General features: G+C 38.0%; 1 protein-coding gene across 1 annotated transcript; it reads right to left on the reverse strand.

Annotated features, from left to right (window-relative positions):
- Nucleotides 1–3544: 3544 nt before the first annotated feature.
- ICA1 (islet cell autoantigen 1, 69kDa) lies at nucleotides 3545–27833 on the reverse strand. Its single transcript, XM_009710607.1, has 8 exons — nucleotides 27654–27833; nucleotides 27366–27464; nucleotides 21319–21413; nucleotides 19219–19268; nucleotides 15364–15405; nucleotides 11218–11499; nucleotides 6234–6329; nucleotides 3545–4473 (listed from the first exon to the last, which is right to left on the reverse strand). The coding sequence occupies exons 1-8, from the start codon at nucleotides 27831–27833 to the stop codon at nucleotides 4352–4354; spliced, it is 966 nt and encodes a 321-aa protein (XP_009708909.1). The 3' UTR covers nucleotides 3545–4351.
- Between the last annotated feature and the right edge of the window lie 83 nt (nucleotides 27834–27916).

Here is a 27916-nt window from a genome sequence, read left to right on the forward strand (position 1 = left end):
GCTGCTTCTCGGCTGAATCAAACCCTCTGCTGCTTGGCTGTTGGCAAGCCTAGTTGTTGTTCTGCTTTCTGCCTTCCCATATGGTGGCTTGTTTAAAAATAAGACATTTACAAGGAGCAGAAATTGTAAAAGTAGGCTAACTAGAGGAGGATTTACAGTAAATGCTAGATGAGATAGTCTGCCTGGGTTGCAGTGAAGGTTTAACTTCAGGTTACTTACACACCTGTAGTGTTAAAAAAAAAAAAATTAATAAACTACACCTGGTCCCTGGCTGACCATGGCTTACTGTGGTAGAAGGCCAACTCTTGCAACTAGTCCTCACTGATGAGGTGAGCAAGAGCGGCCGCAGGCTGCCCAGCCTGCAGCACGGCAGGGCCTCCCTACGCTGCCCAGCTCATCCTTGCCGACCTGCCCCAGCACCTGCCTGCCAGGGAGGAGAGAGCAGATGGGTGCTGGACCAAGTGGGTGGCAGCAATAACTGCATGCTGGGCAGAAGAGGAGGAGAGCTTGAAAAAGTGAGGAAGGATGCAACACTGGCAGCTGCATGTCAGTGTCTTGCTGCTACTCTGAGTAATCATCTTTGGGAACTGCACTGCGAAAAGACAGGTCCTTCTGGCTCTTCTTCCTTTGCGCTGGGGCTATTCCACCCCACATACTCTCAGCAGCAAGCACAGCCAGTACAACCACCATTGATTCCTCAGTGGTGCTCATCCAGTGTCGCTGGCACCTGCAGTGCAATGTGATGGAAGATGGCAGATATCAGTGACAGTGGCCCCAGGAAAATGCATGATGCACAACATCTGGGTGCTGTGTCCTCGTGCCAACCTCCTGCTCTGCTGAGCCTTTGCAGGCTCAGAGTCTGGAGCTGTCAGGGCTTGTAGGCCTGCCGCTATTCCCACTTAGAGCCAAGCTGCTGCTGGTGCTGCTTCTCCACTGACGGTCACCTTGTTGCTCAGGTGATCCCATTTTTTTTCTAGCATGTGCAGCCCCTAACATTTGAAGGGCACCATTTAAAAAGGGTGTTGGGGGAAGGCAGGTGCCTGCTTGTGGCCAAGTGGTCCTGCTTCAAAGTACCTCAGTATCATGCCCATGCAACACTGGATATGGAAACAGCAGAAGGAAACAAGGTAAGTCATATTCTACTATGCTGGAAGTAAATTCTGATCACTTACTTAAGAAGGCCAGAAGTTACTTGTTAGTTTTCTCTATGAGCTGTTCAATTCCCCTGAAGCAGCTGTTCTTAGATTTGTAGAAACCTTGACTCACCAAAATCAATTCCATTAACTTTAAGAAACTTCCTGATAAAGACAGTTAATCAATTATCACTGTTTTCATCTACCACAGGGGTTCTACAGCTGTTTTTATTTTAAAACAATCCACCACTAAACCAGAATATGCAACTGGAATGAAGCATATTAAATGAAGATGAATGTTATATGTGTAGAACAATCAATCCATAATTTTACCAGGATGATGAGCTACCCTGGTGTCCCAACTACTGCTGAGCCTGTATGTACATCACAGAAAATGTACTCTCACAATGGCACTGGGGCTTGGAGTTACTCTGCAGCCGACACTGCCGAGGAGCGCATGCCATACACTTCATCAGTAGTAGGGAAGCATTGTTTGTAACTCTGTAATTAAGTTTTTTGCCTGAAAAATGCCTAATTTGCAGGGTGTTAGTTTTCTTGCTCTAGTTTTCAGCTTCAATAAATGTTTCTGATAATAATGCATTGTACACAGGGATTTCAATTGCTTTTCTTTATGCAAAATTAATTTTATTTTAAATTCTTCTGGCTCCTTTTTTCATTTGCAAGTGTGAAAAAATTGCATACGCTAAAGACTAAGAATTCAAAGCTAACGTTAATTTCAAAAATTACATATTACAAGAAATTAATGCATAATATGAACTAATCGATAGTGCAATTGGGAGCAGGGGGGAACCCCCTGCAGCAGTGGTTTCTCTTGTGTAAAAGGGATAATTATTCAGCTGGTTTTCTACCTAAAAACATGGTAAGGATTCAGAACACCTTTAACTGAACTTGTGTAATGCCCTTAATTGTGCCAATCAAGACAGGAGACTTTTTTTTTTTTTTAATCCTGGAAGTCTAGAATCTGTGACCTAAAAACCAAAAACACAAACATTCTTCTGAATCTTAAAGAACAGTTAATTAGCTGTTTTGAAGTCACTATGGCTTCCTTTTTGCTTTTATCCTAACTAACTGCTTTAGCTACTAAAAATGCTAGAGTGGATTGTCTGCAAGTGTTTTAGCAACTATCAAGACAAACATAATCCAGAGCAAGTTTAGCAACCACAGACTTGCTTCAAGTTGTAAGAATCTGGTTACCGCTGAAATCATTAAACAAGTTGGGCTGAAAAGCAGCCTGTCTATCCCTTTAGCTCCTAAAATTTTTGGCACTGCAGACAATTACAGTTTGAGTGCCAACTGTGTTATGAGTGCCAACTAGCACTCATAAGTGTAAGTAAGTGCACCCCAGCGTAAACCTTAGGTATTTCCCAGTTAATCCACTTTGTAGATGTCTTATTTACTGCCAGAAGCTACAGCCCAAAGTCAGGAGTTCAGGCCCTCCCCTAATGCTCAAGAAAGTTATTTATCTCAGAAAAGATGGCTTATTGAGCAAGGAGCTGGCAGTAGGAAGCAATCAAGTTTTGTCTTTAGAAGTAGTTAGGCATCTACATCAGCTTCCATGTCTTTATTACCAGCTTCAGTGCTGCAGAGCTGGGTGGGCTGGGTACTGCGCAAAGAGAAGACCCAACTGTCCTTTCCCATTATATGTGAAAATATACTGCTGAAAAGAACTCCTCTGGCAAGCACAGAAGTACCTTGAGTCTTGCAGGCTGTGGGGTGGGATTTTGAACACTCCAGTTTTGGACAGAAGTATTTAAAACTTGCTGAGGATTCAGCCAGATAAACTCCAGTCAGTCCAACCCCCTCATCCACCAATAGCATGCAGCTTTTTAACTAGGAGGTACCAAATGCACATTAATGCTGCTTAGTGTGGCCATCAAACGATGTTCTGCTGCGTTTGAGAAGCAGCAGGTCTGTTGGTTAACTTCTGTATTTATATAGTTATTTTCAGGTTTCCAGCGCAGGTACTTAGTTATCTAATAGACTGATGATGATGCAAGGATTTACTGACTGAGTATACAGTTAACTGGTAGTGAAAAACTTCACTAATGTAAAAGGAAAATCACCTGATTTTAAAAAGCTGAAGTACAATAAATTGCAAAGCAGGTCTTACACACTACATAGAGCAAATATGCAGAACTTATGATCTTAAGCAGCTGCTGACACATCCTTTTTACCTTCCTTTGCTGTAAAAGGAGAGCAGGGAGGCAAAGGGACACCGAGTGAATTCATATTTTCTTACTGTCCTACTGGATCACTATTAATGAGGTAATTAGTGAGGTAATGATATGAATTATTAGGTACTTTCAAAAAACTGGTCATGTTTTATCTTCAGATACTTGTTATGTACCAATTCAACAGCACATCATCATTCCAGTGTGACTAAAAGGTCTTTTTTGTCAAAATCATTTTATTAAAGAGTTAATGTCGCAACAAGCTCAAAATAACACATGCTTCAGAAATAAGTTGGATGAAAAATACTCTGAACAGAAATATGAATATTTTGAAAGCATGGTAAAGCATCAGTTGCAAGCAACTTCTGCAAACAGGTGCAAATTCTGTTGGTGCAATGGAGAAAAAGCTCAGAAAAGAAGTGTGCTGGGCATAACTTCTCTTTATGTAGTGCAGTTCGTCTAGTAAGTTAAATCAGAAAGGGCACAATTTCCACGGCTGCACAGACCCAAATGTATTTCTTCAATAACTAGCCCCAGCACAGATTTTTCACTGTGAGCACTAACAGAACAAATTTAGCTGACATCTTAACATAGCAGTAATATATATAGTATATACATAATAGATGTTTGACTCGTGCAGCCTCCTCAGTTACATGTTTTTTTTTTTTTATTTACTCAAGAAATGTTATAAAAAAATAGGTTTGGAATTTGTATTTCACTCCAGTGTTAGTTCCGCATCACCTCAGGCAAAGACAGTGTTTCAGCAAATAATCTAATTTGTCAAGAAATCTGCCCTAATCCTTAACCTTATTTTTGTAAATCCACGTAGAAAATAAATGCGAACTCTTTATACAAAACAAGAGCAAATAACTGTACCTATATAAAAGGGGATTCATTCCCTTTAGTTTTATTATCATGGCACATACTTCATAGTTTCACAACAGCATACTAGTTTTTATTTAGTTTTTTTAAACCCCAAAACAGTGTTGATGAATGGAAGAATGTGAGTTACCATAGGCAGCTGACTCATGCATTAAGCAATTCATGTTCTTTATCAGTTTTCCCAACAGCATCAGGATTGGATAATGGGTCAAGGTCAGCAAAGAGACTGAACCAGGCAGTTAAGTCTTTAGGATTCTTTGCAGGTTCTGGAAAACAAACAAACAAACAAAAATACAGACTTGTCAGCTATTTTGAAACAAAAACTGACTGAAATGCCATGCTATTGTTTAATTTATTACTAAGGGCACTTCTGACAAAAAAATGAGAATGAGTGATGGCATTTTAAAACACTACTTTTAAAGAATATGGAACTTTAGTAAGAATGAATGTTTTACATCTGTTTACCTGTGTATTTTATATGGTTACTGCTATGATAAGTACAGGAACACTTCAATTAAAAATAGAAACAATCTCACTCTGTCTAGCTTTGTTTCATGAAAGGTATTTTATTTGTGTGTGCACCTGCATGCCTGCAAAAAAGTGAAAGGACAGTGAAGCCAAATTTTACTTTCAGCCTCTCTTACAGGACTAAATTCCTTTGCCTAAATCCAGTTCCTGTGACTGTTCTGTCCCCCCTGTATATGACCACACAAGATCATTACTCATACGGAATTAAGTTTTAATGGGAAGGTATTGGCTAGAAGGAGAGGGGGTATGAGGTTTGATAGCCAGTCCCAAGTACAGCTTCTAGTATTATGGTGTATTTTTTAATTGATATAAAAAAAATGTGAACCAGGAATATGTTCCAACAGCAGCTGGACTATTGCATCTATCTGTTTATATTGACATACAGATTTCACAGAGGTCTCCTACCTTCTCTTATTCAAACAGGGCAGATGTTCAGGTTAAAGTGGTCACAACTTTGGGTGCTATAAAGAAGGTACACCACCACTTGTTTTTTGTGACCCTATGCTTAACACGTATTATACTGATAGTGAAATAAGATGTGCTCTTCTACTCAGAGAGATAATGTCGCATGAGAGCATTCCTTGTGACACAAGGAATTTAGGGACAAAATAGGCTCCGCCTGGCATGACTTTCATCTTGATGTCTGCAAGGCTGGAGTATCTGCCACTTTCATAAACACAGATTTCAAAGTAGCTGAAGGCTGTTCCTTTTTCTAGTGAAGGTACTGTGGCTGTGATATCACGCTTATTTCCAAAACAGTTTCCAAACGCCTTAACCCTCTTTTTTTCTGCTGAGCTTAAAAATGTCAGTCTTTTAATCCCAGGAGGCAGGGGAAGGAATACATGTTGCTTCTTTCTTCTGCACTGAACATCTTTGACGTAGCTTCTGATCAAATGTGAATGCACAGAATAGGCTACAAACTGGCAATAAGAATTCACATATTTCTGGTTCACTTATCCAGAAAACCCTAGTCAAAATCAGCAGGGCTTTGTCTCAATGGATGGCAGGACTCTGCACTTTTGGCTCGGTTGCAAGAAGTGAATTAAGTTTCAAACAGATGATTACTGATATGACGTATGTTATCAACAAAATTTGCAATTAGGGTTCTTCTGCCTTATCAGTAGCCTGTATTTTAGCCACAATGTCCTCCTAGAGCTTCAAAACAGTTTAGCTTAGAAAAAGTGCATGCAGATGCTATTCTGTGTGACTCAAAATTAAAGTAGTAAAAGAAACTGTAGTTTCAGCTCCCTCATTATATAGTAAATTACTCTTTTGACATACTACTAGCATGGAAACCTATCAAAAAAATAGACACACACACATATCATAATCAATGCTGAAACAGAGTAACTCATTAGCGAGCACAAGATTTCTTGACATGTAACTACTACAAAAATAGGTTTTATTATGATAGAGTAACTGAAAAGACTGGAAAGATACAAGACTCACAGCTAAAGAGGAAAAGCAAAGTAACTGAAAAAATACATCATTGTATCACCTTTCACAGGCGTCTTGTTAGCATTCACATTCAGGCTGTTTGGTTTCTGTGCTGGCTGTGGTATAGACGGTGGGCTCACACTGTTAGCTGCCCATCCTAAAATTCAATAATACAACAGCATTAGCATGAAGAATTACTTTGTTAATTCCAGCACCCCATTGTCTGGCAGCAGAATGCATACATCAAGACAATAGGGCAAAATATTATGTTTATGGTTATGGCTGTTGTTATCTTCCCTTGTACACAAGAAATCAGCAGTCAGATGCCAGACAGGCAACATCTTTAAGAAGAGAGAATCTGTGGATCAGTTTCATCACCTCCAGAGTCAGGCAACCGTACTCTTTTCAAACCTTTAACCTGGCTAAAAAGGATTTTTTTTCTTGTTTCTTTTACCCAATCACAGTTAATACTTGTTCACAGAAAGGCCAGTACAGTAATCAAGTCAAGCACAGCTGTAGGGAGAAGAATATCACTTACATTTGGGTGAAAATATCACACATACTAAACATTTATTCCACCTTCCTTTACTTTTACAGTTCCAAAGACTTTCATTTCATCAACTATTCCAGAAAAAACATACTTAGAGACCCTAGATTTTTTAGCTAATTTTGAAATGACTAATTCAGTAAAAAAAAATTCTTGCAAAACACCTTGAAGAATTAAATTCAAGATGTACTACTTCAAGTTAACTTAAAACTAGGTTTTAATCGAGTATTTTTTTGTTCCTAATTTGAAAGGATCTTCTCAGCAGGGAGAGAGTAACTACGCAGGGAAAAATGAAACTGAGTATTCACAATTTTTTGTTCTTACATACATATTCCATAGCCACAAAAAAGTAATGATAAATACAGTTAATGAGGCCAGATGAGCTAGGCTAGCAAAATGAACTAGGGGTGGTGTACCACAAAAACATATTAGGAAAAAACGCAGTATTTTTGTCCCTGGCTTAAGATATTTAAATTCTTATGCTTTATTACATTTAGAGGACTGGTCGTCGTATTTCTCATTTCAATAATATCTCCTTTAAGTGTGGTCTGATCAATTATCCATCCATCTCAGGAATCTAGCATATCTAATTCTGCAGTATCACAAACAGGATACTCATCTGCACGCACAGTTAGCATTTCCTTATTCAGTCTCTTTTTTCTACAAGTTCATGCTCTTACATCCTTTCCTACTCTCTTTGTCCTTCCTCCCCTTACTTTCTCAAACCAAAAACTTCTGCAAAATCTAGATGCAGAGTGCTCACATTTGCTCTAGACAATGGTGATAAAGGCTCATGAGCTAGCCTGTGCTCCCTGAAAATGAGATTTTAGTTTAATCTTTCAAATAAGCAAACTTGAATCATAAATAATGAAAAGTATGGCATTAACACATCAGAGTGACATACTTTTCCAGGCATTTTCTCTGCTTGTGTTACAAAAGAGGAGAATGGCAGAGGACACTACGCACAACTACAGAAAACTGTAATCCTTTCGTTTGTTTGGAGATGTATTATGAGGAAGTGTTTTAATACATCAATGGATGGCAACAGATAAATTGAGTGGCTTAAGCGAATAGGGCCAAATCCTAATTTCATAGAAATGAATGGGAGTACTGCCTGGAAACGTTCTGTGCAAGTACCAGTGACTTCAGTGAGATCAGGAGTTGGCTCCCCAAGACCTCACTGATGTTCGTTTACACTGATGTGACTGGCAGACCACAGAGTGAAACACCGCTGACCAGTTAACTCCTTTGGAGCCCTCCTTTTGAGTCCCTGGACTAAGGCTTGGTAAGTAGCACACCCGTGAGAGATCCTGTGGTCTGGTTCTCTCTTCATTGAAATGCAGGTAGCTCAAGTACCACTCAGGAAACAAAAAGAACCTAGCAACAGTAACAAAAACATCCAACCAAAAATGCTTCAGAATATCGGATGCTTTTGTAATGAATTTAGCCATGTATGAAGATATTTGGAATGACTGACACAGAATTTTTAATAAATACTTTCATAAATTATGTTTTTAGTGTCCACTCACAGCAAGCTACAGAGAACAACTTTGCCTTTCAAAAACAAACTGCAGCCTATCAATTTGAAAGCAGTTGTGGGCCCTAAGCCTGTTCTGGTTTGCCTGTTCACAGGATGGCTTTGTTATGCGACTAGACAAAAGATTATTGCCGAGACAGCAAGGAAACCAAACAGCTTACTTTTTCAGCTAGCATCTTCACAAATGTTACCACAATTAAATTTATAAATGGAAATGGTGAGCTGCACATTTTCTTACCAACTAGAATATATGCATGTTGAGAAGAAAAAGAGGAGCCCTTAGTGGTATGAATAACTAAGTAAAGTAGGCCATAAGCATCATCAAAAAGAAAGCCAGTGCACTCTCTGAAAAAGTGGAAAGACAACCAAACTACAAAGCTGTATCTGGAAGAGAATCTAAAAGATTTGTTGGGAGCATGCTTTGTTTCTTATATATATATATATGTACACATTTATATGTATCTTAAACCAGTACCTGGTAGTCCCATAGCAATTCAAAGTCCCATTGTGCATGATCCTGCCTATAAATACAGCCAGAGAAAACTCCAAGCTGGGAATTCCTGACCGTAACAGTTTATAACCTGCACAGCATTGTGCCTGTTTTACAGATTAAGATCTAAGGCAGAGAGAAAACAAAGCCCCAAAGATTTATGAGTGTGCTTAACGTAAAATAAGTAAGTAATCCCACTGAAGTTAATAGAAAAGTTAATGTGCTTAAAGTTAAGCATGTGAGTTTTAAGAATCTTTATGGTCTTAAGGCCAAATTCACACAGGAAGTATGCAACATCGAGGCCCCAGTGTAGCACCTGACACTGAATAATTATTAAGCAATTCTACCAATTAGGGAAAAAAAGAAATATAGGAGACGTATCACAAGTCCTCAGTAAAAATATCCGTAATTCATATATTCTAACATTTCCAACTTGTATGTTTAGATATGTTTATACTGCAGTTAGAATTTTGTTTTAAAAAAAAAGTCTCTGTTCCTAAATTTATTGATAAGGTCAAATTATGAAAGAAGTGCTGTGAAGTGAAATGAAATGCAATTTAAGATTAAAGATGAGACTTTAAGATATAAAATGGACAGAATTTCACCTTCTGTTAAAAAATAAGAAAGAAAAAACTTAAAAAGAAAAATAGTCTATGAAAGTTAGTTTAAATAATGCATTTTACTTGGCAACTAGAGTCAGCTGGGAACATGCTGATTATCAGATACAATCATTCATCTGATTAGCCCTAACTTTTCAAATGCCAGTAGATCAGTTACCATGATCTTCTGCCAAAATCTTGGAAATCCATTTGAAAACATCAACATATTTTATTCTTCCAATACAGATTTATTCTTTTTCTTATTCAAAAAGATTTTGGGATATCATGTTGACTGGAATGGATTTTCCATTTCTAGTGTTCCAGAACAGTGTTCTGATTTTGAAGTGCTAACAGTGCAGCCAATGCCAGTGTCACGTGCAAATGAAAGCCATAACAACAGCTTCAGAAAGGACACCCAGCCCTGTTTGCCATTTACATCTCAAAAATATTTATCCTTCAAAAACATGTTTACATTTACAAACATGTAAAAACTCTGAAAGAAAATAAATCCCATAATATTTGTTGCTATTTTCAGTAACTTGCTTAAAATCTGTTTATGTCTCCCTATCAAGAAAGGTGTTTTTCATTGTTCCTTTTTCCCCTTTTAATAGATACCATGTCCGCTTCTGGTCACAAACTGTTTAATTTGACAATGCAATGACTAAACCTCATGATTTTTTTAGCTCATATTTTATGAGGTCAAATCCTACACTCTTCCAGTCCCTGTTCCCTCTAACAATCATATTCATATATGCATGTACCTCATCATAAAAATACATCTAAAACTGAGCATCACTGCAAATGTCACTCGCCCAGTTTCCATCTAAGCGTTGAAGTCAGTGATCCCAAATATCTTGCTTTAGGCGTGGTGGTGGTAACTGTATTAATTATAAGGTAAATTTAACTTTCTTATTCTTGTCAAAATGTCCAAGGTCATTATACATGGTGTATGATTGTACCAGTTACATGGGTTCCAAGAAGTAGTCTTCAGGCTGGAATCAGTCTGCTAGTCTTTCCAACATCGCTCTTCCCCAAATGAGATTTAAATGACCCTGGACTGAGCCCAAAAAAGCAAGGTCCTCCTCCAGCTTGCAAAGCCCCAGGAGAAATCCTGCCGGACTGTGGGGAGGACAAAGGTAGTTGCTGTTGGCTGGTTATCACCAGCCTGCCTTCCTCCCTCCCTTCCTCAAGGCCAAAGCAGCAGCAGGAAAGCTCTGCCCTAGTTCCCCTCTTTCCTTTCCTCTCCCCTGAGCAGCAGCTTGGAATACCCAAAAAAATGAACTGCATAGAAGAAAGGGGAGAGAAAGAGTTGCATCAGTTGATAACCAGCCTACAAGAGGAATCCACCTGTGTCATTGCTAGGATGAGAGAACCCATTCTATCTTACCCATATCCCTACACACAACATGAGATGCTTTGAAAAAAACAGAAAATGAATGAATGCAATTGATTTTCACCACGTTGTTTAAAAATAGCATTCCCAGACAAAATACAGTAGTAATTTTTGGTTCTTTGGCCCCTTAACAGAGACAGCAGTTGTGATTTAAACAGTAAAACCCACTCAAACAGATTTTCTGTTACAGAAAAAAAATATCTCAAAGGCCTACAGAACATTTCAGGAAGCTCAATGAAAACATTCAAGACAGTAATTTTGACTTTAGGTTTTAGGGTACTCCATTCACAAACACTGAATGAGCAGGGCTAGAAAAACAAATATGCTACTCACATGTTTTTCTCCAGGCCACACTCTGCTTTAACTTCAGGGTTTCTGCAGCTATGGCACAGCATAAGCTGTCACCAGAATTCTACATAGCAGAAAACATACTATTAAACCTAAACCCAAAATGCTAACAGAACAAGATGAGCCCTCACCATGTAAAGACGACTGCAAGTCATTCATGTTTTGGTCTAACAGCTGTGAGGGCAAGTAGCCTGATGGTGTCGGTGCCACAGACGATGAAGTGTTCTCCACATCTCCAGCTGAAGAGTTCATGGTGAGATCAGCAAGTGCAACCTGTCCAAAAACAGCTGTCCACTCTTTGCTGAATTCCCCCTCATCCAGGGAGGAAGCGTTGAGGATCTCATTCAGTAATACTAGGTCATCCTTATCACCAGGTTCTGACTCCAAAGACCTCACAAACTGATCCTTTGAAGCTGTCTCAGAACAAGAGAGTCAAGAGAAATATTTTTTTTAGAAAACGAAGAAAAGAAGGAGTTTTTTAAAAACATCCAATCTAGGTTTTGTATTTTAAGTGAGATGGAATACTTTTGTATGAATATTTGTTGTTTTACCTTTCAGACACAATTCTCTTGGACATCTGGGCTTGTAGCATATGCAACAAATAATACCTTGATTATCTTAGCTAACCTCACTGATGTTCAGACTCACTGCTCATTAAAAACAATAGTACAAGTATGCTTAAAAAATCTATTAAACACCACACCAAAATCATTACATATTCTAATATTTAAAACATTAGAGAAGACTACTTTTATGTTGCTTTTTGAAGCATTATATAAAACTGTCAAAAAAAAATCAGATTGGTATATATTGAAACTAATAAGTGTTGGGGATTATTCTAGAATTTTGTGAGAACATGCTTAAGATGACCTTTATGACCTTCTGACTAATGCTTGAATTATTGGGCTATTTCCCTATGAGAACAGGTTACTCTGCAGAGTGAGATTTCTACACTGTTCAATGCTGTAGTAACTTTCTTTTTCCTCTCTTAGGCTGCTGAAAAATAACTGGGGCCACTTTCCTTCTGATTCCCCTTGCTAGTTTCTCTAGCACCAGAACTGCAGCTGAAGAAGCTCTTGGATCACTTGAACCATTACTCCTCAAAACCATTTTTTTCCTATTTTAGAAATGTTAAATAGTTATATAAAATACATGAAACTTGTAACCAGGATCGTAATCCTTTTCTCTAGCTTACAAAGTATTTGGAAAGTGAAAGAACTATCAAGGAACCCCAACTGTTATTTTACTTGGAAACATTTAGAGCTTCACTGTGGGAGTATGCAGAGAACAAAAATGGTGGTTAACACCACCGATAATGTTACTTTACTGAAACCCAGATCAGTTTATCTTAATTACGCTTGTTTCAAACTTGTGGTCAGGCACAGAAGCAACTTCAGTTTTCCAACATTTGGGTAGATCAGCTGAGCTTTCCAAGTTGCATACAACTTGCAAAGATGTTTTTAACCCTTTGGGGTTGGAATAAAGATTGATAGTGGCAAAGTTGTTGCAACAGGCCATTTTATTTAAATGCAACAGCCTTCTCAGGAAAGTTCCCTTTTAATAGCTGTAATAATCTATAATGAAATGGCTGAAGTTGAGTCAGAGGAGAAAAATGTGCAAAACTGTGTTTTAAAATAGGCTGATGAGTCAGCATACACACCTACATACAAAGTAACAAATAAACCAACAGATAATATAAGGATTTTATTCATTACTGAAGTTAGCTCTGAGATTCAGCTCCTTTCTAATTCACATTTTTATATACCTCTGTACTGCCTGACAGGGCCCAAAAATTAGAAATAGAAACATTACAAACACATCAATTCTCCTGATGTTCCCACTAGACTATAACTAAAATACCATAGAAAACCATTTGTTCTCATAAATTTTCAGGCTGCTTTCCCATCTTCAGATAAATGGCAAAGACTCTTAACATTGTCCAAGGACCTACAATTCCCCCCAAGCTATTCAGCAGGTGAGGCAGAGGAGTAAATCCTTCCATAGGGGAAAGACACCTGCTATTTCAAAGGCACTTAAGAACTCTGATCTCTACGGGGCATGACCATCGCAAAGCTGCTTTCAGGAGGCCACTTCACGAACTTGGAAGGCTTGCAGGGGTAGATGCAAAGGGAGCATCATTAGTAACAGATCTGCTAAGACAGACCGCCAACACTGTACCTAACCACAAACGACCTATATTGCAACAAAAGCTTTGCAGCCACACAGCTCAGAGCAAAGCTCTGCTTCATCTGGGTATCCCATTGCAGTAGTCCCATTTTTACTGTGGGAGAAAGTACAAAATATAGCTTTACATCTGAAGAGCAGTTAGGTCTTGCTGTAGTATAGACCACCAGAAATCAGAGGTGTGACACATTTCTTGTCTCAGCAGTCTTTCTGATCTTCCTGTGGGAACAACGCACCCAGGGCAGGGGAGGATAGGGTGGTGCTTATGCTCAGGCTGCCTTGGGTAAGCAGCAGTAAGTCTACTCTTGTTTGCAATAAAGGTTATCTTGAAGCCAGTCTTGCTTATTGAGATATTACTCATGCGGTATCTCTGCTAGATTACTAAAATGATATGGACTTTCTCACCTCACCCATAAATCTTCTATTACTTCTTTTCCTGTTTCTCTGTTTTCACTGCCCATTTTCACAGTCAAAATCCTGTATTTTGTCTGCATATGCTGCCCCATATCTTGCAAATCTCCATGAAAAAAACCCCAAAACTCCCAACAAAACACTGAAAAAACTATGTCACTTTTTTTTTTTTGTAATTGTTTGAACAAGCCTCTAGCAATGCTCATATTTCTTTGCAAAATGCCTCATTTTGCTGTTATTTAAAAACATACACAGGAAAAGAAACTAAAAATATTTACAACAATGCATGATCAGAAACACAGGATAAGGACTTCCTTCTGAAACACAATGAAAGTGTACCCCTAACTATACTGCTTCACTTAAAATAATACAATATTAATTAGCCTAAAGCTAGCTAATATGTAAAATTAGGGTAAATGGCTGATACTGTAACATTAACATAAGCACCCTTATCTGAGGTAGCTGTCCCACAACGGTTTTCGTATTGATTTAACTATTTGACTAAAGAAAAAAAAAATAGCCTTCTAACTGACATAGCTAAACTTGTATGACCGATAATTGTATGCATTATCTGTACCTCCACTAAGAAGGTCCAACAAGGAATGTAACTGAGTAAGGGGAAAACCAGAAGAAAAAAGGCCACTATCAGACATGCACTGACCTTTTTTATTAACCACAGAAAAGAAGTCAACACTACCTTATCTATCCACAGATTAGGGCTGCTTCTGCACAGACATCTGAGAAACTTTCCCTGTTTCTGCCTTCATAGGTGATTCCCCACACTGGTAATTTCCCCAGAAAGAGACTGCCCATGGCAAATCCAAAGTCAAGGTGTTTGCAAATGCTCTCTTCCTTACCCATCATGAAGGCAGTGCCTTAAATACCCCAAATTACACTCTTGGTCTGACTGATGAAACCACACAAAGGGATTTTTTTCTTTGCTTCTTTACTTGCTTTTTGAGTTGCCACAGTTGTTTTTGTTGCTGTTGAAGTTTTTTTTACTCATTCTTCTGAGATACATGAGTGAAAAGCAAATGAGAAATGATAGGCAGTACTCTTACTGCATATGAAAATTCAATATAAAACTTTTAGCCAGATCTTTCATATGTTTTAGCCATATCTTTCATACATGGTAAAACAGTATCCTTTGGAAAAAACCAGCACATCTCGCTGCCATGGATCTAATAAAAGCATAAAGATAGTAGTAGAGCCTGGAATGAAAGATTGCTCTCTCATGTGTGTATGAGAACAGCATAGCAGATTTAATTAACTATCTGGCTGAAAGAAGTCACCACTTCTTATATGGTTTTAAGAGGACTAAATAATTTTTTTCTGATACGTACATTTCTGATACAAAATCTTGTGGTTACTAGTGTATTGCCAAGGGTTGTGATACAACAACTAAAGAACCAAAAAGAAAAGTTTGTGAAATGTTACAGGAGGGGTAAGGTTTACAGTGGGGCAAATACAATATAGTCCAGTATACCTAACCTTGAATCACCTGTTACAATGTGTTTTATCCCCATGAAGTTGAGTTTCCTTTAACACCGTTTCAATATTGCAGCTGAATAATTTAATTCAACTTTTCAGATTATGAAAACAATTAAGATCTAAGATTAAAATTACAGTTGGTGCCTGTAATTGAAAAGCAGATGAAACAGACATGCAAAAATGCTTCATACCATTTTCTTCAGGTTGCAGGTCTAATAAGTCATCTATGGCACCTAAAAGCCAAAATAAAAGAAAAAAAAAGCAACAAAGGAAGATCTGCAGTACACTGACAATCAATATATATACATCTAAAGGTAGTTTTCTTAAGTCTCTCCACCTGAGTTCTGCTTGTGGTTACAATTTCCTTGTAATGTGGATATGACATCCTTGCCATTGTCAGCTTTAATCAAGATCCATTAACATGTCAAATTGCACTTGGCACAAGACCATGCTTATAAATAACATCACTATAAGATCAACATGCAACAGTTGGTATTCATGTTTAAAATGAACCTGGTCACAATGGATGAAAGATCCAAGATACAAGCATTTCTAAGAAGTGAGGCAAATTTCTGAATAATAACCTGGGGGGCGGGGCGGGGGGGGATATCTTCCTTTGAATCACTGCCTGCCACCCTAGCCCACCTCCATGCTGAGTACGCCCAACTGAGGCAACTGCAAGAATCAGACAGGTCTCTGCTGTCCTCCAGAAGCAGAGACACTTCTTTTAGAAGCTTGTATTTACACAGGCCAGAGAGCACAAAAGTGCCAGAACCTCATCACTCCCTAAACTGCCTTCCTTGACAAAATGTTCTTCCTCATGACATCAACTGTGGGAACGGGGAAAAGGAATCTTTCCCCAAAGCACCCTAGGTCAGGATATAAGTAACAGCACCTCTTCTCCTGCAGGAAAATTAATGGGCTAAGACCAATAGCACAGAAAATGTATACCTGAGGGTTATAGGCTATCAGAGGCGAAAAAACACCACTGTGCCGCAACTGTAACTACTTTAAGTTCTGAGCAAGTTTCTTAGATTAGACAAACGATTCTATGATTCTATGGAGTCAAAACAATCATCTAGATTCCGTCTATCAGTGAAGAGAAAGACACCTCCCTCAGGTGATTAATCTCATTTAAGATATGCAGCAAAACAGGAGGGATGAGTAAAAAAAATTTCCCTCCCAATTAACTGCTGAGGAAATCTAGCTTCTAGATAACTAAATCTGTAGCTCTAAAGGCAAATGATGGGGTTGGTCACAGTACTGCCAGAACTGGAAGGCAGATCTGCTGGAAGCCTCAAATTTGAGGCTGGAAAGCAGAAATAAAATTCTCTACAGGGGAATAAAAATTGAACGCCAAACCCTTTCCAAGAGAAACTTCAAGGTGTGCTCAGAACTAAATGAAACAGAACAGTCTGCTGTTTGATTTCTATTATTTTAACTAGGCTTTGCTAGGACAATGACAGAAATGAGCTACCAGCACTAGAATCAGCTGGTCATTTAAGGACCTGTGATCACATCTGATTATACTCTATAGAGATACAGGTAGGAGAGGCATAAACACACATCGATAAATATACACGATGCTTCCATAAAAGGACAATGCACAAAGCTAAAGGGGAAAAACCCAATCCTAAACTGACTGGCAGAGGTGGGGGGGAGGGGAAATCAGAAAGAGAAGTTCATGAAAGGTGGGATGTGGATGGCCACAATTCTGTAATGAAAAAAGTACAACTGTTGCTGAAAGCCTGCCTTAGTTCAGTGGTAAACATGATGGAGCCAATCTTAAAAACATCCATCGTATATTAAAGGAAAATGCAGAACAAATGATAAAAAACAGGAAGTTATGAAGTAGTTGATGAGGAAAACTAAGAAGAAACACAGCTCCATCACTACTAGCACTACATCTGTATTACTTTAGTACGTACAGAGTACTTGAAAAAAAAAATCTTAGCAATGGCACAGACTCACTAGTGTGCGGAGATGGAAAAATTTAGCAGTGTAGGCAGAAGTATTCCAAAATACTTCAGTTCCTTTTAGGGGCAATGGAGAAAGAGACAGAACAAGGTATTTGTATTATGGACGATGGTGAAATATTTTACAGCCCATAAGTAACTGAGATTCTAGAAAACATCTGCTAAGAAAATATAAGTCAAATTTTGTAGCCAAGAATATTAAAACATCTCATCAAAGGGATATCTGATCTAATTAATTGCAAAATGGGTGAAACTTCAAAACACTGGAAAAGTTTTAATATTGTGTCATTATTACAAAAAACACCCAAACAACAACAATAATTAACAGGGCGACTCAAGTAATTGAAGGTAACTATAGGCTGGTAGCTCACTATTACTCCTAGGCAAGACATTAACTGAATCCCATTCAGTATGGGATTCAGCAAAAGAATACGAGCATAATAAATGATCCTATAATAAAAGGTGTTTTTATGGAAAGCAGACCTAGTGAAAAAAACCCAACTAATTTCATTCTTTGATAAAACTATGAGCTTTCTTTGGTAAAGATATTTGTTTAACAACTTTACTTTGCACTGCATAGCCTTCCAGCTAAAAAGTTAGCACTGTGTAATATCTATAATGAACATATTGAATGGATTAGGAACATGACAACTAACAGATGTCAAAAACCAGTTGTTAGGAGAAATAATTGCAAAGTAGAAGTGTTTCTAGTTTAGATCTGCAGGGTTTAGTGTTATATCCATTGCTATTCAATGGCTTTAGCAGTCATCTGGAAGTAAACACAAAATCACTCTTGAAAAAAATGTGCAAACAACTAACAGACTATTAGAGGCAGTCATTCAGGCCAGTTACTCAGTTTCTGTAGTCAGAGCTGGGAGAATTTAATACCACTAAGTCATAAGTTGTATCTCTAGGAATAAGAAATATAAGCCATGCTGCAGAAAGGAAGAATGAGTCCTGGAAAGCTGTGACCAAAAGGAATTGAGTCTTGATAAACAACAAATTCAAATACGAGCTTCTAACTTGATGTTGCAGCAAAATGAGATATCCTTCTTGGATATAGAAAGGAATGTAATTTTACCTTCTAGAAACATGACAGCAGAGACCAACATTAGCATGTCTTGTCCAGTTATATATTTCAAGTTTTAAATGGGATGTTGTAAAGTGGAATGGAAACGAAAACTTCAAAAATAAAGGAGCAGAGAAGATGTCTTCAAGACATCAATATGATTAGTCTATCAAAATGAAGATTTGAGAGGAGTCTTGATTTTAACGTAGTACCTTTTAAGTATCTTCATGGAGGATAAAATACCACATATTAAAATTATTCTCCATTAATTTAGTAGAAAAAGATCTATGGCATGGCATTATTTAAGCTGGAAGGACCTCTGGGGATCATTTTGTCCAAGCCCCTTGTCAGAGTAGTCAGCTATGAAGTTAGATCAAGTTCCATAGGGATGTGCCCTGTCCAATCTTGAAGATCTTCAGAGATGAAGATTCCACAGCCCCTCCAGGCACTTTTTCCAGCACTTCACCATTTTTTCCTGTTATGTAATCAGAATTTCCCTTCCTGTCACTTGTGTTCATTGCCTCCCATTCTTTCACCGTGCACTTCCAATTAGAGCCTGGCTGCGTCACTGGGTAATAACAACCCATCAGGTCATTGGCAGCGCCTGAATATGACTTTGCCTAGCTTTTGGGCAGAAGTTCCACTGAATTAATCAAGGATTTAACAGAGTACATGTTTAATCACTGGAACAAACCAGCAAGCTAAGTGGCACACTTTCCTTGTCTCGACACCTACTAACCTGTAGATTTTTTTCTTGAAGATATGCCCAATGTAAGAATTATGCTTTGGAAGACAAGCTATTTTACTTATCTGAGAGTAACTGAATGAAAGACAGCGGGATATAACATGTAAGAGATTAGTTTTAACAGATCTTCCTGGCCTTAAGTTTTATGCATTTGTAGGGATTTGCTAGGTGAAGCTGAACATATAGGAAATAAACAAAAATCAAAAAAACATGTATTACAGCACTTACAAAGTTATGAGAACATGAAATAAAATACCTGAATAGTTTGATTCCTTGGTATGGCTCTCCTCATCTAATGAAATCAACCTTTATTTGAAAGAATAAGAAAAAATTTGAAAAAATAATTCTAAGGCTATAGAATAGTAATACATTTTTCTCTTTTTGGTCACATCATTACAGAATCATATCAATAACAAATAAACAGTAATTCAGATGGACTCTTGCATTTGCTCTATATTCTGGTCTGTTAACTTTTATTGTTTTATTAGTAGAAATCTGCTGAAAACCAAAATTAGGCTGAAAACCAACTATCAAAACCTACCACCCTTCCATTTTTAATCTAACTAAATCTCTGTAATGAAAAGTACAGTGTATTCTGCTTTTCCAGATTTGGTCTTTCATAACTATCATGAAGGAGGTACAACTGTTCCAACCACCCCCCCCCCTCAAATCTAAATAAAAACAAAACCCCAAAAAACCCAACCACTTTGCACTTATCTTTTTAACAGTAACTAATTAAAAATCAACAGTCAGGTGAGTTTTGTCTCATGTCAGCAGATTTCTAAAAAAACAGATCAGCAGCGCTGAGAAAAAGCTCTTGACAGAAAAAAAAAAAGCTGTGGCTTATATGCAAGTCTCATACAAAGGTAATCTCTTGAATGAAGAATATATACTTTCTAACTGCTATTATTTGGGTAAAGCCATTCAACCAGTAGGTAATGAAGCAGTCACAAGGCTGATGTGGTGGTGAAGAGGACTGTGTAGGCACATTCCTCCTGTCCTCTAGTGACAGGACAGGACCAGCCACCTCCCCTGCTCTTGAGGACAGGCCAGTGGCGGAGCAAATGAAAATTAGATTCAGGCCAAATTCTAGTATACTGAATGTTTACTGTGAATAGAAAGTTCATGAGGATTTTAAAAGCTTTGTTTTGTGTAATTTTTCTAGAATCTTAGATGTTTGTTTATGGTTTGTTTTAGACAGCAAAATGGTGACATTTTTTCCCCTCTGTTTTGACAGGCAAGGAAGAAGATAATCCATACATAAAACCAAGTACAACTATGACATGGCATCTGATGCATTTGCTGGCAGATGCCAATGCACACATCTTGCATAAATCATGCATTCATTGTAGAACTTCATATTCCACACTGAGGAAAACAATTGATTATGAAATTCTTTATTATTGTCACATGAGATGCAGCAGGTTCAAGGAAGTGCTGTGGAGACAACCACCTGCCAAATGGTACTTGGCCGAGTCCTTTCTAGTCTGAATAGCACCAAATTTGACCAATTTATAAACTGTTTTTGGTCAGTGGTTCTGAATCTAAACAAGTAAAAAGATTGGAAAACTGAACTGAACCATTACAAATAGCCGAGCAAAATCCACTAATCAGTCAAGCTGTTCTCTGCTTTTTGACAACTGATCCTTTGCTAGGTGCTTCATTTAACCAGGAATAGTCAAAACAACAGGTGGTAGCAGGATTATATCAACGTCACATCTCCTCGCAACTGAATCCTGATGGTCCCGTAGGGGAGGGATCGCATCTCGTTCTCCTGTTCTCCTCTCCCCATAGCAGGCGACTCATAAGCGTCTCTCACCTGAGAGCTACAGGTAACTCAAACCTTGATAGCATCAGTTCGCTTAGATGTACTTTACACTAAGTACCTACTGCTTCATTGGATTACTAACTGACGCTGCATACATTACAAAAACTAATTGCTGCTCAAAGCAATCAGGAATCCATATCCTATTCCCAGGTGAAAGGAGATGCTGCTGAAGGGAGAAATATAATGCTCATGTATCTTCTCCCATGTGTAGTTGTTTACCATTTCTTTTACTAAAGAAAAAAAATGAAGCAAAAGCTGAAAAAATAAAGAGAAGGCTAGGAAAGATGAAAAACACAGAAAGATTTAATAGGTCTTTTTAAAGCTCTTAATTTCACCATAAAGTGTATTAGTTTTCATGTACACATTACAACATTTCAGGAATTCTTGTATTAAGCTTACTACTAGCTAGTGTGATCAGACTAGCTGTGTCTATATTTCCATTTATAAATGTCTGGAGACTTTAGCAACAAGAAAGCAGATTATAGACAAAAACACTTATTATTTTAATATATAGGCCATGTGACTTACTGACTCTGCTGATCTTGTACTGATCTTGTCCTCTCAATCTGCAGGTCTTCCTTTTCTGCTTTTTCTGTTAGTTTATTCACAGGATCTTGTAAGCTCTAGATCATAACCATAATATAAAAGAAGAAAATAAAACAAAATAGAATCAGGGAAGCAAAAGTGTGTCATTTAAGGCCAGACTATAGAACCTACATAAATGAAGCAAGAATGGTTTTATAGCTGTATCAAAGCTATATCTGACTCAAACAAGTGATGGGAATTATTCCATTGACTCCAAGAGGACCTGGATTAGAGTTAAAAAAAAAATATCTAAGAAAATGCACTATTTTTGCACAAAAGTGCAGTGCAGAGAAAGACAGCAGAGCTTTGCATTATGGCAACTGTACTGCTTTGGGCACTTGAACCATCTTGGACACCTTCACAGTAGGACACACAGTCCACTGTAATCAGGTGGTGATGGTGCAACAATTGTGGTGCTCTGCCTGCCACTAAGTATAGCAGCACAGAGCCTGCCCCAAGAGGGATGTAACGGTTTTGAACAACAAATAGAACTACTTTAACCACTACCTAATTATACACGTTAAAGAAAATTATCAGAAGCAAAATCTTCTGCATTTTCACCAAAAAAATCAACATCCTTCTCTAAGGAACTATGTTTTATGATGCTTCCTTCATGAGTGTTTCAGGAAATCCATATTGAAAGGACTGTGATCAAACCACGGAAACAGCATATAGAAATGGAGTTCACAAGTACCTTGGGAAGGAAACAGCATAATAATAATGGCAGTTACTATTTCCTGTATTAGAAAAATAAACATAGCTCTGAAATACAGCTTCAGTTTCAATGGAGATTATGATAAAAATTGTTAAAAATCAGCAGCTGTACTTTAATGCAATATTTCAATGTAACAATTCAGACAATATTCCCTCAAATTCTGATAGCAAATAATGCAATTATTTTCCTCTCCCATTCCTCCCTCTAGTCCACATCTTGATATGCACTACAAACTGAGATATCTTTTAAAAAAGATTTTAAAAAGCTAGAGAATGGGTATGAAATAAAACTGAGTGTTAAAAAGCCATTGTCAACCATTTTCTAAACATGAACCCATGGTAATGTGATCACTGCTGTTGGCATGTGTAGAAATCAAACTACGATATTCTCTTAATTGTTTCAGGTTACATCAGAAGAAGGGAAGAAGTCCCATCACCTAGAAAGTGTAGTGATAAAACAAGGCTGTAAAGACACAGACTGAGTTCAGACAAAAGCAAGCACACTTCAGTTGGCTGTATGAAGCATCCCTGACTTTGCTGGCTCAGAGCAGACAAACGCGTAACTTTACAGCACTCTTCTGGGTGCTCACATGGACTCACACGGGCTGTGTTGCAAGCTACACCAGCATGTGGCTTACGGGAGGATCCTCACATGTTTAGAAAGCTATCTTCCTAGCTTCATTATTTCTCTTTTACTGTAAAGATCAGGGTAAGATCGTACACACTAGCAGAGCAAGTTCACAGTCATTCACTCTGCCTAGCTCATCTGTCTCTACAACCTAAAATCACCCGGTGATATTTTGCTTGCTCCCAGTACTCAGACCAAATATCCATGCCGACAAGGAGCTCCCTCACTGCAGAGTTAACTCTGGTTCCAGCTCAGGCACCATTCTGAGGCTGACTGCTACTCACTCACAAAATTCCTTCACCTGCATCTGGGCTGCTCTCAAGTTAAGCCAAGATCATCTGGACTGCACACAAAACCTGTCCTCTGCAGTTAAATCACCAGAGTGATGACAACGCACTCAGCTCACCCGCAGCTCCCCCCAAGTGCCTTGGACAACTAATGCGCTTCCCCTTGACCGAGAAAGAATCAAAGCAACACAGCTAAGGGCAGCTCCAGGAGCCAGGGATACATCCCAGGACATCACAACACATATGGAGAAGTGCAACACCACTGAGGAGACAAAAACTTGGATATGTTTCATTTAGAGGCAGAGCTGAAAGGGAAGAGGAAAAGCAGGTATTCTCAGAATTTCCTCATGGAGATTCATCAGGGAAAAAAAAAAATCACCCCCCCGCCAAAAACACCTAGAGATATAAAATTATAGGTCAGATTGCATATGAGTAAAGTCATGGTGCAACAAACAGAAACAAGAAAGGATACCAGACTACAGCAGAGGTCAGCAGAAGGCAACAGTGTTGTAATACCTGTTTGGACAGAGTTCTCCAAACCACATCAGGAGCACAGGCAGCAGCATTCTACTTTGCACGGAAATAAATGGATGCACTGAGATCTATGCCTTTTCACTCCCTTACCAGGGCTATTATTATTTCTAGGCTCATACAAACTCTTCAGGAAGTTTGGTATTATAGTATTAAAATGTAAAAAATGCAACTAAATAGTCATTAAATAACTAAGGCAAATAAATTGTGACAGAAATTAGAAAGGGGTATTGTTCATGAAAAGTAGCCCCTGAAATAAATTTGAATTCATTTGATATATGGTAATTTCAAGACAATGAAAACTTAAAGTCTTTACCAAAACAGCAGCCCATCATCTTTAATATTACAGCAATGGATACAGTAACGGATACTTTTACATCACGATACATAGAGTTGTTAGCACATTAATAATCATCTTTCATCAAGCATAAAACTTGCAGTTAGGAAATATAGCTGCAACAGCACAATTATACTACTGTCAGCATATACCCTGAAGCAAAGAAAACAAATGGGCTGCTTTTCATTAAGGGAGTTTGGCAAACATCTCTAAAGACAATGTTTTCTTTCCAGAAACAATCCCAAGAGTCTCTTTCCTGAGGTAAACCTGGTACATGAATATATTCATAGTACAAAATACAAATAGTAATTTTCCCGTATATAGCACCTTCTGATTTTTCAGTAAGACAATCTATGTCTAAGTCAAATATTTACAGTTTCTTTAAATTGTTTTAAAGTAAAATAATTTCAAAGTAAAGTTTTAAAGTAAAAACATACATACATGTATGCTTAATTTAATTCAGAAGGATTACTTGTATGAGCAAAATTAAGCTGCTAGTATCAGAACTGGAATCATTAAAGACAAAAATTACTTGCAAGCACCAAATTCAAAATTTTCTTTTAGGAAAGATCCCTTTTAAGGGGAAAATATTCTAAAAGGGGTAACTCCTGATTAAATGTAGAAATGGGCACATTAAAATATTTTATGTATGTTTTAAGCAATTATATATTCTGATTGTGTATTTTTAATGCATAAAGTCAACAGCAGACATGGCATCTTCACTGGGTACATTGTTAGACCAAAAGTGTCTCTGTCAGAAACTACACTTACCCTAGATCAGCTATAGCCATTTATTATACTTCATAAAAAAATAATACCACGTAATCTCAATGTAGAAATAGCTTGCAGCTCCTTCTTAATACACAGTTACTCAGGTATGAACATATGATACGACTGTCAGGGATCAGTTCCCTAACCATAAACATCTATTGTTATTCCACACCATGGTCTAGCAGAGGAGACACAGGACTTGTGGGAGTCCCACACCCTTCAGGAATGACAAGGAGAGGTGAGGTGACTTAACCTAGTAAGGCACCTGAAGTACCAGCAGACACCTGTTCTCTTAGGCAACAGAATCTCACCTGATGCAGCCACCAGATTTTGATTTAATCTCCTCAGCAATCATTTAATGTACACAAACAGAAACTACTAATTGGGGAAAAGAGATCATGGAGGAGATTTAACTTTGATGTAGAATAATCTCACACTCTAGAGACCGAAAGAAATAAAGAACTGATACTAAAAGGCAGTAACATAGCCTTATTCCCAAGCAGCTGTTTTCTGAAAGCACAGACTTCCATGAAACTCTGTAGTATAAAACTATCTCCTGATTGGCATCGTTTCTCAGCATACATACCACTGCAAAAACAGGAAATCAGGTCTTCTCAGCACAAGAGGCCAGCAATAAGAATGGTTAAGATTCTCATAACAAAGTTAGGCTGCATCCTAAACACACTACAATATTCACAACGACTTTTACTTTTTTGCTTCAAGGGAGTGTTTGTTACACATGTGTGGACTCAACATAGATTGTATTTCTTCATCATAGATTCCCAGACTAATTTCAAATTTAGACTATACTGAAATCTTTCACAGAAGGAAGTTCAAAATATAACAAGTATCCCCAAATCTCTCTCATTCTCCATCACAAGGGTACTTCACACTCCAGAACAGGTGCGTTTTCTGTATAAGTTTCTCTCCAAGGTGTTCAAATGTTACTATATATTTTTAAATATTGTGTCTTGTTCAAATAATCACATTTTTAGATAGAAAAGAGAATAAAGAATAAATACCCAGAAACAATATAGGCTACCTACACAAATTGGACTGAAATTGTTTTGTATCAAAGCAGAGAGAAAAAATTCCTCAGAAACCTTCTAACATCGGGAAGTTATGAGAACAACCCACCAGCATGGTACCCAGGCTCCTGAGCAGAACTCTGGCCGTGCTAAACCCAGGCTGTGAACTAGACATCGTTGCAATGGGAGGCAATGGTGGGGAAATAAAGGGGATTTTCTTTTCTGGTTTGGAGTTTAATTGGTGGCTCTGTAGGCAATTACAAGCAATATCAAGATAACTATGCCCAACCGTCTGCCACTGAAATGTGGACACAAACTCTGGCTAAACTCCACCTTCCACAATGTGGACTATGCAAGAAAGAAGCTTAGAGTTATGTTAACTTCATAGCAAATGAGGACTTCTGCAAGACAGGATTCTTCAGAGGCTAGGTAAGATGAAACAGTTTATGAGCCTCCTTTTATTTTTGTCCTTGGTCAGGGGAGATTGGGCCTGAAATTTGTTTGTTTGTTCTGTTGTGATGTTTCAAGCTGCAAGAGTAACAGTCTCCACAAGCTCTTTATGCACTTCAAAGTTCAGAAACTGTTCCCTCCCAACCCACATTCTATAAACCAACTTTAAATATAACATAGTAATGTACACACAAGTTTGGTAGTCTGGGGTGAATTAAACCTTATACCTTCAGGTGCTTCTTTTCCAGGAGCTCTAGGGTAGCCACAGGTTATATAGCATAATGCAGCCCAACTTCCACTTCTACGTGTCATATGCACAAGTGTTTCATGGATTGAGGCTATGACTTGTAATCGTTTTCAAACCGGGTTGTCTCTCCAAGCAAATAGTGGCTGCTCATTCCTCACTTTCTTCCCAGTGGTAACCCTTCCGTCAGACCCCTTCAGACAAATTTTATTTTTCTCCCACGCAAATAGGATTAGGCAATCACGTAGTTATTACGGTGCACAAAATAACTACAGGACAAAGAGGTCTATGGGGATAACTGGAAAGATAACCATTTTTTTCACTGTTTTCCCATTCCTCTACTGAACCTCGAATTGCAACAGGCAAAGCAACTTCATATGCTGGGGCAGGCATGACAAGGACAATACAGTGTTGAGCGATTATTTTTAGATACCTGAGAAAACTCTCAACTCAGACTTCAGTCAGATATTGCACATATTCCATATTCAAAGATTACAAAGGATCAGCAAATACCACTAGTCAAGCAAGGGGTTAAAAAGTCTGAGTACAGGTGTGGGAACCTTGAGCATCCATGTAAGCATATTCAGCCCAATAAGGTGTTCTTAAAGAGTGTGAGTTTTTAAAAACAGATGCAAAGGCAAAATAATATTAATTCACTTGCAGGATTTTGGAGAGCAACATAAATCCCCAATTCTGCTGGATTTAATGATTCATTAGGAATAATCAAACACAATCCCAGTTAGCACTTAAACACATACTTAAGTGCAGCTCTGAATAATGTCTTCCTTTGAAATACTCCTTAGTGACTACACTCTACGTGCAGTTTTTGATCCTACTAGGCAGAACTACCTTAAACAGAGAACCTGTATTTAAATGAAAAGACAGGACAGGGATAAAATTGTCAGACAATATACGGACAAAATATGAATGTGTGCTTTCTACATCCTTGTATGATCTCTTATTTGTTATCACTGGGCAAACACATGTATATATTCCTTACCTTTAACATAGTGAATTCATATGGCTGATAACCTTTGAAACTTTCATGGATGGCTGCCATTGTGTGCGAAGTTTTTTCCCAAAAATGAAGAAGTGTTGTCTGTAAGGTAGGATAAAATTTCAATGCAATGGTAGCTTTAACATCAATCTGCTTTCAGTGCAAATTTCACATCTCTCCTCCAATACTAGTTACATATTTTTACAGTTGAATATTGCCATGGTAACTTCTTAAAAAAACATATGTTAACAGGAAGTCTTTCTTTTGGAAGTCAATGTTTTCTTTGGATACCTGATATGTTGTTAACACATGAGAAAGGAGGTTGCATCTGCTTGCTCCCAAAAGATCCACTTTTTGACAGACATCAGTCTTCAGTTTGTCAAAGTTGAGTTTTGCATGTCGCACTTGAGCTTGAACCTTCAAACAAGGGGACAATTGTTTATGTAGTGAATTTTTTTCTCTGCTTTTCATGAAAGAGCAAACCAATATAACTTTTAGGGAAATCAGACAACTGAATAAACTCAATTAAAATTTACATAGAACTTTATTATAGC

This window comes from Cariama cristata, unplaced genomic scaffold, assembly GCF_000690535.1.
Source record: "Cariama cristata isolate BGI_N322 unplaced genomic scaffold, ASM69053v1 scaffold242, whole genome shotgun sequence".
Classification (NCBI taxonomy): Eukaryota; Metazoa; Chordata; class Aves; order Cariamiformes; family Cariamidae; genus Cariama; species Cariama cristata.

Coding starts and splice junctions, on each gene's coding strand:
- ICA1 (XM_009710607.1), bottom strand. CDS start 27,833: ATGAAAAGCAGAGAAAAAAATTCACTACATAAACAATTGTCCCCTTGT. Junction 21,414..27,365: donor ATGAATTCACTATGTTAAAG/GTAAGGAATATA, acceptor GTTATGATCTAG/AGCTTACAAGATCCTGTGAA. Junction 11,500..15,363: donor CCTGCAACCTGAAGAAAATG/GTATGAAGCATT, acceptor GTTCTGAGACAG/CTTCAAAGGATCAGTTTGTG.